Here is a 12,567-nt window from a genome sequence, read left to right as displayed (position 1 = left end):
TTATTATTATTCTTATGTAAACATATGTAAATCACAATCATTTAGAATTGAGATTGATAGTAGATCCAGACGAGGATAATTAAGCAGCTCTACATCACACCTTTCTTGTTCTTTTCCTTCATCACGACGGTCATGGCCATGCCGGGTGGAGGCGTCGGCTCTCCTCCGTTGGGGATTCGAGAAACCTGCAGTGAGCGGAAGTTACTCTTCAGGGTGTTTTTAATCCCCACGTCTCGCTTTTCACCTTCTTTCTTCTTCTCTGTGCCCTGCAACGTCCAGTAGTCTACCTGGAGACCCATCACCTCACCGCCGGTGCCTGGAGAACTGTACACACACACACAGATGTATGTTTGAGAAACACAAATATATTGCTTTTGTTGTGTATACTGGGGTGTATTTGTGGAGTCCACTGGGGTGTATTTGTGGAGTATACTGAGGTGTATTTGTGGAGTATACTGGGGTGTTTTTGTGGAGTATACTGGGGTGTATTTGTGGAGTATACTGGGGTGTATTTGTGGAGTATACTGGGGTGTATTTGTGGAGTATACTGAGGTGTATTTGTGGAGTATACTGGGGTGTATTTGTGGAGTATACTGGGGTGTATTTGTGGAGTACACAGGTGTGTATTTGTGGAGTATACTGGGGTGTATTTGTGGAGTATACTGGGGTGTATTTGTGGAGTATACTGAGGTGTATTTGTGGAGTATACTGAGGTGTATATGTGGAGTATACTGAGGTGTATTTGTGGTGTATACTGAGGTGTATTTGTGGAGTAGACTGAGGTGTATTTGTGGAGTATACTGAGGTGTATTTGTGGAGTATACTGAGGTGTATTTGTGGAGTATACTGGGGTGTATTTGTGGAGTATACTGAGTAGTATTTGTGGAGTATACTGAGGTGTATTTGTGGAGTATACTGGGGTGTATTTGTGGAGTATACTGGGGTGTATTTGTGGAGTATACTGAGGTGTATTTGTGGAGTATACTGGGGTGTATTTGTGGAGTATACTGAGGTGTATTTGTGGAGTATACTGAGGTGTATTTGTGGAGTATACTGGGGTGTATTTGTGGAGTATACTGAGGTGTATTTGTGGAGTATACTGAGGTGTATTTGTGGAGTATACTGAGGTGTATTTGTGGAGTATACTGGGGTGTATTTGTGGAGTATACTGAGGTGTATTTGTGGAGTATACTGAGGTGTATTTGTGGAGTATACTGGGGTGTATTTGTGGAGTATACTGAGTAGTATTTGTGGAGTATACTGAGCTGTATTTGTGGAGTACACTGAGGTGTATTTGTGGAGTATACTGGGGTGTATTTGTGGAGTATACTGAGGTGTATTTGTGGAGTATACTGAGGTGTATTTGTGGAGTATACTGGGGTGTATTTGTGGAGTATACTGAGGTGTATTTGTGGAGTATACTGAGGTGTATTTGTGGAGTATACTGGGGTGTATTTGTGGAGTATACTGAGGTGTATTTGTGGAGTATACTGGGGTGTATTTGTGGAGTATACTGAGGTGTATTTGTGGAGTATACTGAGGTGTATTTGTGGAGTATACTGAGGTGTATTTGTGGAGTATACTGGGGTGTATTTGTGGAGTATACTGAGGTGTATTTGTGGAGTATACTGGGGTGTATTTGTGGAGTATACTGGGGTGTATTTGTGGAGTATACTGGGGTGTATTTGTGGAGTATACTGGGGTGTTTTCTTGTACCCTGCTCCAGACAGACTGGCAGAAACGGAGGGTGATGACGGAGGTGTCGAGGTCATGTCTTTCCCGTACGGTGTTCCCGTCTGAGCTGGAGGTGAGGAGAGCATGTTCACGCTGCCCACCATCACTGCGTCATCAGAGTCCACTGTAAACACACACACACGGGTTTGTTTTTGTGAAATATCAGGACATTGCCTATACCCTATTCATAAACCATAACCCTCACAGAAAATTGTGAATTTTTAATTTCTGAAGAAAAAATCGAAATTCTGTATGATTTATATGCTTTTTCAGAAATGGGGACATCAGCAACGTACTCATAGTTGACCATCAGGTTATAATATCTGTGTAAAACCCATATCATTATACACATTTGTGTCCTAACCCTAGCCCTAACCTTAACCCTAACACACACACACACACACACACACACGCACGCGCACACGCACACACTTGTACAGCTATCTTTATGGGTACTTCCCATAGACATAATGATGCTTCTACAGTATATTCTCTCCTCTCCACTTAAACCCAACCTTCACAGCAAACAATCTGCAGTTTTACATATTTTAAATATTCATTCTGTGTGATTTATGAGCTGTTTGTCTCATGGGGACCAAAAATGTCCACGAGCTCAAAATGTAATGCTTTTGCTATACTTATGGCGACATTTGGTCCTCACAATGTAAGAAATACAAGGTATCCCCACACACCTGTTGGTATTGGTGGTTTATGGGGACTCTCCATTTGCATAATGTATTTATTTTATACTGTAAAAACACTTATTATATGGCTCTACCCCCAAACCCAACCTTCACAGAAAAAGTGTGGCAACATTTTATAGCCCAAAGACCCCATTAAGTATGATAATTAAGCATTTTGAGTAACAAAGACATCATAAACCAGCTTAAAAGAGTACAACTAGCTCACTTCCGTGTCATTATACATAAAATTGTCCCTGTAAATCACCAAAATTGTTGTACAAACATACACGCATGTTAATATCGGTGATTTATGAGGACTCTTTATAGGCGTAATGTATTTTATACAGTAAAAAAACACTTAATATATGGCTCTATCCCTAAACCAAACACTCACAGGAATGCTGTGGTAACATTTTAATGTCTAAAGATCTATTAAGTAGGATTTTTAAGCATTTTGAGCTCCGAAGACGTCATAAACCAGCCTAATAGCGTACAACTACCTCATGACCATGTCATCATACATAAAATGGTCCCTGTAAACCACCAAAACCAGACACATGTTGATTTGGGAATTTTTGAGGACTCTCCACAGATTAATTTATTTTATACAATAAAAAACATTTGTTATATGACTCTACCCCATCCCTACTCCAAAACCCAACCCTCACAGGAAAAGTGTGGCAAAGTTTTAATGTCTAAAGACCTTATTAAATATGATCACTAAGCATTTTGATTTACAAGGACATAATAAACCAGTCTAATAAAGTACAACTAGCTCATACCCATTTTTACATAAAAATTTCCCTGTAAACCACCAAAACCAGTACACAAACATACACAATGTTAATATTGGTGGTTTATAAGGACTCTCCATAGGCATAATGTATTTTATATAGTAAAAACACTTGTTATATGGCTCTACCCCTAAATCCAACCCTCGCAGGAAAAGTGTGGCAAAGTTTAGTGTCTAAAGACCTGATTAAGTACAATAATTAAGCATTTTGAGTTATAAGGACATTATAAATCAGCTTAATAGAGTAAAACTAGTTCATACCCAAGTCATTATACAAAACTGTCACTGTAAATCAGCAAACAATGACACAAACATAGGCACACACACAATTGTTGGTATTGGTGGTTTATGAGGACTCTTCATAGGCATAATGAATTCTATACAGTAAAAAAACGTATTATATGGCTCTACCCCATACCTATCCCTGAACCCAACCCTCACAGGAAAAGTGTGGCAAAGTTTTAATGTCTAAAGACCCCGTTAAGTATTATTTTTAAGCATTTTGGGTTACAAGGACATCATAAACCAACTTACAACAAGCTCATACCAATCTCATTATAAAAAACAATGTCCATGTAAACCAAAAAAAACAATGACACAAACATATGCACAGACACAAACATGCACACAAATGTTGGTATTGGTGGTTTATGAGGACTCTCCATAGGCGTAATGTATTTTAAACAATAAAAAAAACTCTAGACTAAATGTAGATCATACCTACCCCTAATCCCAACCCTCGCAGGAATCCTGTGGCAAAATTTGGATTTTTAAAGACCCAATTAAGTATGATTATTAAGCATTTTGGGTTACAAGGACATTATAAACCAGCTTAATAGAGTACAACTACCTCATGCCCATGTCATTATACAAAAACAGTTCCTGTTAACCACCAAAACAATGACACAAACATACTCACACACACAGTAATTGGTATTGGTGGATTATGAGGACTCTCCATAGCAGTCATGTATTTCATACAGTAAAAAACTCTTGACTAAATGTAGATCATACCTGAAGTGGACAAGCTGTGCTCCACAATTCCCACTTTCACCAACTGCAAGGAAAACACATCCAGATCCCGCATTACTGAAGGTAGTTCATCATCATTGCTAATGTCTCTGCAGTGTGTAGTTTAGTGGAATGTATACACTGTGTACAATACTGTATACCACAATGCAATGCTCTCAGCGTGACCTTCTGTTGTCAAAATGTCAGAAATGGCTGCTAGTGACTTCTAGCATTTTTTTCTTTACATAAGATTTGGTCGAACTGAGGAAAAAAGACATTTGTACACAAAACTAGCTGATATTTAGTTTTGTTTCTTGTCCAAATATCTAAAAGTTCTTAAATCAAGAAGCATTTTCTAGATGAGCTAAAAATTGTGTTTTGTTTTCAGTAATAATGAGTCAAAATGAAGTGAGTTTTCCCTTAAATCAAACCAAATAATCTGCTAATAGGGTCAAAAATATAATCTTGTTTTTTGTTTTGACAAAAAAATCATGTTTCTAACCCTTTTGGCAGATTATTTTGCTTTTTATAAGGAAAAACTCACTTCATTTAAACTCATTATTTCTTAAAATGTGCATTATTTCAGTGTAAATGTGCAAAGTGAAGCAAATGCAGAGAAAAACAATTCTCACCCCAATGAACGGGACGAACTTCTGGCAGGAGTCTTCATCAGGGCTGTGGAGTGAAGCAGAGATGAGTGTTAGCGTGTGTTAGTGTGTGTGTATGCGTTTCTGAGCAGGTGATGGGCTGTGAGATGTGTGTGGGGTGAGAATGCTGTGACCGACACACGCACACACACACACACACACAGCGCTGTCCCGTAGCTGGAAGAGTGAGGGTGAGGAGACTCATGCCATGACGGGACGCTTCTTACAGCCTCTGCGGGTCTGGAGGTGTAAGGCTGTGGCTATGAGGCGATACTGTGCTCAAATCTAGAGTTTAACCTCTTAAAGATGCTTTGAAATGTGCATTTTTATTGGATGTTTGACGTAATCTCAAATGAAACATAAAGAGGGGGCGGGGAATATAGTAGTTTCAGTGTGTTAATTCCGACCAATCAAAAAGCAGTTCTGGAAAATCGTCTAGCTTTTGTCATGTGACTGCTTTTTGTTCGGGTCAAAATGGCTGGGAATGCTACAATGTGTGATTTGTAACCTTGGACCAAAAGAAACGTATCACAGGTGTGAAAGGTATCCTCGTTTTCAATTGGGTTGAGTTCAGGGTATTGGCTGGGCCATTCTTGCAGCTTTATTTTCTTTTCTGAAAGCAGTTAAGCGTTTCCGTGGCTGTGTTTGGGCTCACTGCCTTGCTGAAATGGCTTCATCTTCATCATCCTTAGACTTAAATGTAACGGAATTTTATAGTAAACTACTGTTGTGTTTACAGTTTGGAAGTAAAAGAAAAGGACAAGTGTCATTCAAATAGACATTTCCAAGCATTTATTGTGTCATTTCCACCAAAATGACTGTTTCTGAGTTGTGATTGGGTTTATGACTGCATGTTACTACACATTATTATGCTTATTTTGCACAAATATTTGAGCGACGTGTGTCTTTTCATGATGGTTTTTATTTATGATGGTGAATGCAGTACACCTCCTCAACTTGTCTTTTCTCACCACCACCTTGTTTATAATGATTTTTAGGATATTGGATGTACAAAAAAAAGAACTTGCGATTGAATCTTTCGGTGCATGTGTTTAGGCAAGAGTGTGCTTTATATTACAAAAACAGATAATCCATACAATTTTACACTACCCGGCAAAACTCTTGTCGTGGATGCCAGTTGTAAGAGCAACAAATAATAACGTGACTTCTAGTTGATCATTTGGAAAAGTGGCAGCAGGTCATCACAAATACAAGATTCTCACAGAAATCAGTCAAGTTTGGTGAAGGAAAAATCATGGTTTGGGGTTACATTCAGTATGGGGGCGTGTGAGAGATCTGCAGAGTGGATGGCAACATCAACAGCCTGAGGTATCATTTGTGCTGCCCATTACATTACAAGCGTCCTTCTCATACTTCAGCCTCCACATCAAAGTTCCTTAAAGCAAAGAAGGTCAAGGTGCTCCAGGATTGGCCAGCCCAGTCACCAGACATGTACATTATTGAGCATGTCTGGGGAAAGATGAAAGAAGAGGCATTGAAGATGAATCTAAATAATCTTGATGGGACTCTGGGAGTCCTGCAAGAACGCTTTCTTTGTCATTCCAACTGACTTTATTAATTAGTGATTTGAGTCATTGCAGAGATGTATGGATGCAGTCCTCCAAGCTCATGATGGAGTCAGACACAATATTCATTCTTTTTCCACTGCAGCATGACTTTATATTCTATACTGGACATTATTTCTGTTCAGTGACGAGACTTTTGTCTAAGCAAAGTCAGATCTTACTGTACTAACTAAATCATTAAAAATCAAGGCATGATCATCTTTTATTTTGGTAAAATTAGCGTAATCTAGAGACCTTTGCCTTTCATATAATCCACTTCTGATACCAAATCATCAACTAGAACTTCTCTTTGTGGTCTCATCTATATATTTCATATCCTCCTCCTCGGTTTTCCTCTGCTTCATATAAAGAGATAATTGGCTGTGTGACCTTTTGTATCTGCTCATCCTTAAGCTGCATACTGGCACAGATTAATCTTTCAGTCTGTGTGTGTGCGTGTGTGTGTGTGCTTGTGTCAATGTTTGATGTACTTCACTTATTCATACATTCAACATTATTTTTCATAAGACTATTAGCACAGTCCGCCAAAAATAAAACTGCTATTCTGTGTGTCTTTATTCCCAAATCATTCAAAAAAATAAAAAGTACAGATATGTTTTTGCACGTTCATGAAACTGAACATGTTGGCCAACTTAATTATTAATAGAATGAATCTTCGAAGATTGTTCCTCAAGCAGCGTTGGGTGTAATGAATTATTAAGTAACTAGTTACTTTAATTAAATTGGTTCTGTTTTTTTTAGGTAATTTAGTTACAGTTTTTACAGCATTTAATATTGTAAATAATAGTTCTGTATAAATCAGATCAGTGGCGCAGTAGGTAGTGCTGTTGCCTCACAGCAAGAAGGTTGCTGGTTCAAGCCTCGGCTGGGTCAGTTGGCGTTTCTGTGTGGAGTTTGCATATTCTCCCTGCATTCGCGTGGGTTTCCTCCGGGTGCTCCGCAGACATGACCAGTCCAAAGACATGTGGTACAGGTGAATTGGGTAGGCTAAATTGTCCATAGTGTATGAGTGTGCATGAGTGTGTATAGATGTTTCCCAGAGATGGGTTGCGGTTGGAAGTAAAAACGTGTGCTCCGTAAAATGTGTGCTGGATAAGTTGGTGGTTCGTTCCGCCGTGGCGACCCTGGATTAATAAAGGGACTAAGCAGAAAAGAAAATTAATGAATGAATGATAAAAATGTATTAAAAATAAGTATATATTTATTTTAATGTTATACAAATTTATTTAACAACAAAAAATTCATTCATTCATTTTCTTTTCGACTTAGTCCCTTTATTAATCTGCGGTCCCCACAGCGGAATGAATTGCCAACTTATCCAGCATTTGTTTTATGCAGCGGATGCTCATCCAGCGGCAACCCATCCCTGGGAAACATCCATACACACTCATTCAAACACACATACAATAAGGACAACTTAGCCTACCCAATTCACCTGAACCGAATGTCTTTGGACTGTGAGGGAAACCGGAGCACCCGGAGGAAACCCAAGCAAACGCAGGGAGAACATGCAAACTCCACACAGAAATGCCAACTGACACAGCCGAGGCTCGAACCAGCGACCTTGTTGCGGTGAGGCGACTGCACTACCTACTGCGCCAGGTTTGGTTTGCATTCGGATTCTGGCACTGGTCTACTGTGGTTACAGTTTTGTCAGGATTCGGATGTTCATGTTCCATTGTCTGCTCTGTTTGTTTGGTATTTTGCTTTTGTCAGAGGTTCCTGGGGGGTAATCCAGAAAGCAGGTTATGTGACATACCCGGGTAAGTTTAAGAGTAAGTGGATAACCTCAGCTTTGGTTCCAAAAACGGAGGTAACTTTTGGGGTATGCTAAATAGCCATTGCAACTTACTCACTGAAGATAACCATCTCTGGAGCAGGTTATGTTCCAGAGTTTGTCTGTTTCAGAGAATTTACGGAGCGTTGTGTGCTCTTGATGAGAATAAGGATGGACGTGGAAGCACAGATATACGAGTTTTTTCATCTTGAGAGGGTTATAAATACATAGGTTTTTTTCATATCCAAATGGATATTTGTATGAGCGTTGTCGTTTTTCGAAAGAATTGATAATGTATTTAAAAACCTTTGAAAAAAGTGACAAACCTGCGCTTACTATAGAAAACATTCAGTGCAGCTTTTCGTTTTTGCGTCAGGGCATTTTACTGTACAATGTGGCAATAGCGTGTAGAACTATCTGTACAGCACGCCTGGCACTGAACTGTTTCATACACTTTTGTACAGTTCCTCGGCCACAAACCACTGCATATCATTACACATGTTTCAGAGCGTGGTCAGTGCGCCATTAAAAAACAACAGTGCTCACAGCAGAGCAAGTTCGAATCTCGTGGCCGAGCGAGTTCGAATCTCGAATCTCTATATGTGGTTTAAGGTTAAGTAATTCAACCACTGATTAGCCTTTATTAAGGGAAAGAGCAGCCCCTCAGTTATTCGCTGGCCCACACCAGTTAAACAGGCCTCAGCCTCCTGTCAGAAAGCAACATGACAGACAGAACATTCTAGAGTGTTTACTACAGCACCAGTAATCATCGGTAATCTCCTACAGTTAAAAGATGAGTTTTAGCTTTTTTTATATCCATTCAGCCGATCTCCCGGTATTTGGGAGCCCTTTTAGCTTAGTTTAGCATAGATCATTGAATCGGATTAGACCATTAACTTAATGAACAATGAATTAAGAAATGACTCAATATATGGTATGAAATATAGTCTCATTATTTTGGTATATATAGTGTTTAACGTCTCTGAAATTATGTTTAACGAAAGAATGTTATGTTTATATTGAATGCTAAAGCTAATAGCTAACAAGCTTAAGTCCAAATTTCCTCTCAAATTCAAAGGAACACTCCACTTTTTTGTAAATAACATTTTACACCTCTCCTAGAGTTAAAAGATGCGTTTTAGCTTTTTTTTTTATTCATTAAGCCAATCTTCAGGTCTTCGGAAGCACTTTTATCTTAGCTTAGCATAGACCATTGAATCGGATTAGACCATCAGCATCTTAAGATACTCAATAAACAATGAATAAAGAAATGACTCAATATATGGTATGAAATATAGTCTCATTATTTTGATATATACAGTGTTTAACTTCTCTGAAATTGTTTAACGAAACAATGTTATGTTTATATTAAATGCTAAAGCTAACAACGAACAACAAAAAGGAAAATTTCCTCTCAATTTTAAAGAAACACTCCACTTTTTTGTAAATAACATTTTACACCTCTCCTAGAGTTAAAAAGATGAGTTTGAGCTTTTTTAATCCATTCAGCCGATCTCTGGGTCTTCGGAAGCACTTTTAGCTTAGCTTAGCATAGATCATTGAATCAGATTAGACCGTTAGCATCTCATCTTTTATAGGGATTTTAAACAGTAACTAAATTTCTTTTTGAGTAATAAATGACATTTCCATCATAGTAATTAGAAATGTAATCTAATTTTTAATAATGTATTTATAAAGTAAATCCCTCAACACGTCACATTCAGAGCTGAATATCTCAACACTTTTATCAACACAAACACATTTCGCTGCTAAACTGAAGTTAGTCAGCATCTCTTATTTCCAAACCTGTTAAACTCAAAGCAAACTAAAGTGAGTTAAAGACACAAAAGACGTCATTATGAAAACACAAAACACACAGTGAGCAGAAACTAGTACTGACGCGGACAGGTGTGTGTGTGTGTGTGTGTGTGTGCGTGTGTGAGGTTAACACACTGAAAGCATGAGTGATTTAAACCACAGCAGACACTGACGTAACCCAAAAACACACGGTTAGGTACCTGATGTAAAAATCAAAATACAAACTTCTTTTCCTTGAAGGCAAAAACAAAAACAGAAAAAGGAGGGAAAAACCCAAAGCATAACAGTTACTGCGGCATCCTCAACACACACATGTCCACTTCTCAACGACAAAATAAAGGCAGATCAAGCAAAGCAGTGACAGAATCCCAGAAATAAAACTAGATGATAAGTTTTGAGGACAAACATTATGGTGGCTTGAGAAAGCCTGTTGGAAGTAGTTTGAGTTTAAAAAAGTATCAAGTTGGCTAAAAGAATGTTTAAGATCCCTGTAGTCAACAATGTAACCACTTTAAAGACTGAAACAAGCCAGTAAAAAGCTTTAAAGTTGATCTGTGTCTGAGGTTGGTAATAGCATGATACTAAGAAATTAACGTTATTAGCATGAATCTATCATGATTTCCAATATTGTTAGCATATTTCTAGATAAATTAGCACGTTGTTAGCATGTTTCTAGCAAGAATTAGCATGTTGCTAGCATGGTTCCAACCTGAATTAGCATGTTTTAACACAAATTAGCATGTTGTTAGCATGATTCCAACATGAATTAGCACGTTGTTAGCATGATTCTAGAATGAATTGGCATGTAACTAGCCTGATTCTAGCATAAATTAGCATGTTGTTAGCATGATTCTGTCATGAAATAGTATGTCGTTAGCATATTTCCAACATGAATTAGCATGTTGTTAGCATGATTCCAACATGAATTAGCATGTTGTTAGCATGATTCTAGCATGACTTAACATGTAACTAGCCTGATTCTAGCATGACTTAGCATGTTGCAAACATGATTCCAACATGAATTAGCATGTTGTCAACATGATTCTAACATGATTTAACATGTTGTTAACATGTTTCTAGCATGGATTAGTATGTAACTAACATGATTCTGGCATGAATTGGCATGTTACTAGCATGTTTCCAGCATGAATTAGCATGTTGTGAGCATGGTTCTATCATGATTTAACATGATAGCATGTATAAGCATATAACTAGCATTATTCTAGCATGAATTAACATGTTGTTAACATGATTCTAGCATGAAGTAGCATGTTGTTAACACGATTCTAACATGAATCAGCTTGTTTCTAGCATGAATTAGCATGTTTTTAACACGAATTAGCATTTGCTAGCATGACTAGCATGTTGCTAGTATGTTTCTAGCAAGATTAGCATGTCAGTAGGATGTTAAAACTATTAACATGTGTCAGAATAGCTGGTCATAGTCATGGCTAGTAAGTTTAAAGGTCATCGGTGATTGGCTGCTGGCTAGACTGAGTTAAATGAGCTCAGTCCTAAGTCTGTAGGACAGTCTGATGCAGTGTTATGAGCTCACAAAGTTTGACCCAATGTTAAGTCAATGGGACTTTTGGGAATTTTCTAGGTCGTTTTTTGGAAAACCGAAAGTCGGATCAGTTAGGAAAGATATAGCAACCCGAGTCAGACCAGTTTGAAGGTCTGACAAAAGTTTGAAGGATATAGCCTGAAAGGCTTGGGAGGAGATACACTTTAAAAATAGCCTCAGAAGACTCAAGCCACCATAATAAACAGCATAAGCACTGCTATTGTTTGATCTTCTTTACGGACTATTTGATGATAATGGTTATGATAACCTAATAATTGTGAATAATTGTAAAAGTGAATCTCACTCAATATGTCCATGTCACATTTCACCCCCCAAAAACTAAATAAATTAGTATCTATTTTACATTCAAATGTCCTAAATTTAACAAGTATCTGAGATTAGGAAGTTTATTAATCTTTCTTAAAGGGATAGTTCACCCAAAAACGATTCATTTAATCACCTTTTACTTGTTTCAAACCTTTATGAGTGACTTTCTTCTGTTGAACACAAAAGAAGAGATTTTGAAGAATGCTGGAAAACTGTAACCATTGATTTCCATTGTATTTGTTTTTCCTACTCTGGAAGAGAATGGTTACAGGTTTTCAGCATTCTTTAAAATCTCTTTAGTTTGACTGATGTAAGTTGAGTTCAACTGGGAGCAAGAAGTGTACAGTGGGAAAAACTCAACCCAGGCTTATTATGTACAGTATACATACCCCTGTATACATTTCTGGAGAGCGCCAAATACGTCCCAGGAGGGATTGTTTTTTTTTGCCATTTTTGTTTTCGCGAATCCATTGAGGTTGCTGTGTACACTTTTTAAGATCTCAAATTTCTCTCACGAGTGCCATTCCCGACTGCTGTTCACACTCAAATCCACTAGAGGTCGCATTCAACTGACTGACTGACTGACCGACATCCCGCCCACCCCCTTCCCCAAACACAACCTATAGT

The 12,567-nt window shown here is 38.1% G+C and overlaps 1 protein-coding gene across 4 annotated transcripts in view; it reads right to left on the bottom strand.

The window, feature by feature from the left end:
• si:ch211-126j24.1 (phosphofurin acidic cluster sorting protein 2) overlaps positions 1 to 12,567 on the bottom strand; it is a 124,076-nt gene that overhangs the window by 9,343 nt on the left and 102,166 nt on the right. For 2 of the 4 annotated variants that reach the window (XM_056447529.1, XM_056447530.1), the window contains exons 19-23: positions 10,250 to 10,282; positions 4,854 to 4,896; positions 4,225 to 4,267; positions 1,717 to 1,858; positions 101 to 324 (exon numbers count right to left, since the gene is read on the bottom strand). In XM_056447529.1, the coding sequence (XP_056303504.1) occupies positions 101 to 324; positions 1,717 to 1,858; positions 4,225 to 4,267; positions 4,854 to 4,896; positions 10,250 to 10,282 (485 nt within the window). The remainder of the gene's footprint in view (positions 1 to 100; positions 325 to 1,716; positions 1,859 to 4,224; positions 4,268 to 4,853; positions 4,897 to 10,249; positions 10,283 to 12,567) is intronic. The other 2 variants (XM_056447531.1, XM_056447532.1) reach the window with 1 other exon arrangement.

Source organism: Danio aesculapii, chromosome 22 (assembly GCF_903798145.1).
Source record: "Danio aesculapii chromosome 22, fDanAes4.1, whole genome shotgun sequence".
NCBI classification, from domain to species: domain Eukaryota; kingdom Metazoa; phylum Chordata; class Actinopteri; order Cypriniformes; family Danionidae; genus Danio; species Danio aesculapii.
The sequence above is the reverse complement of the archived record's forward strand: the minus strand, read 5'-3'. Positions and strand labels throughout refer to the sequence as shown.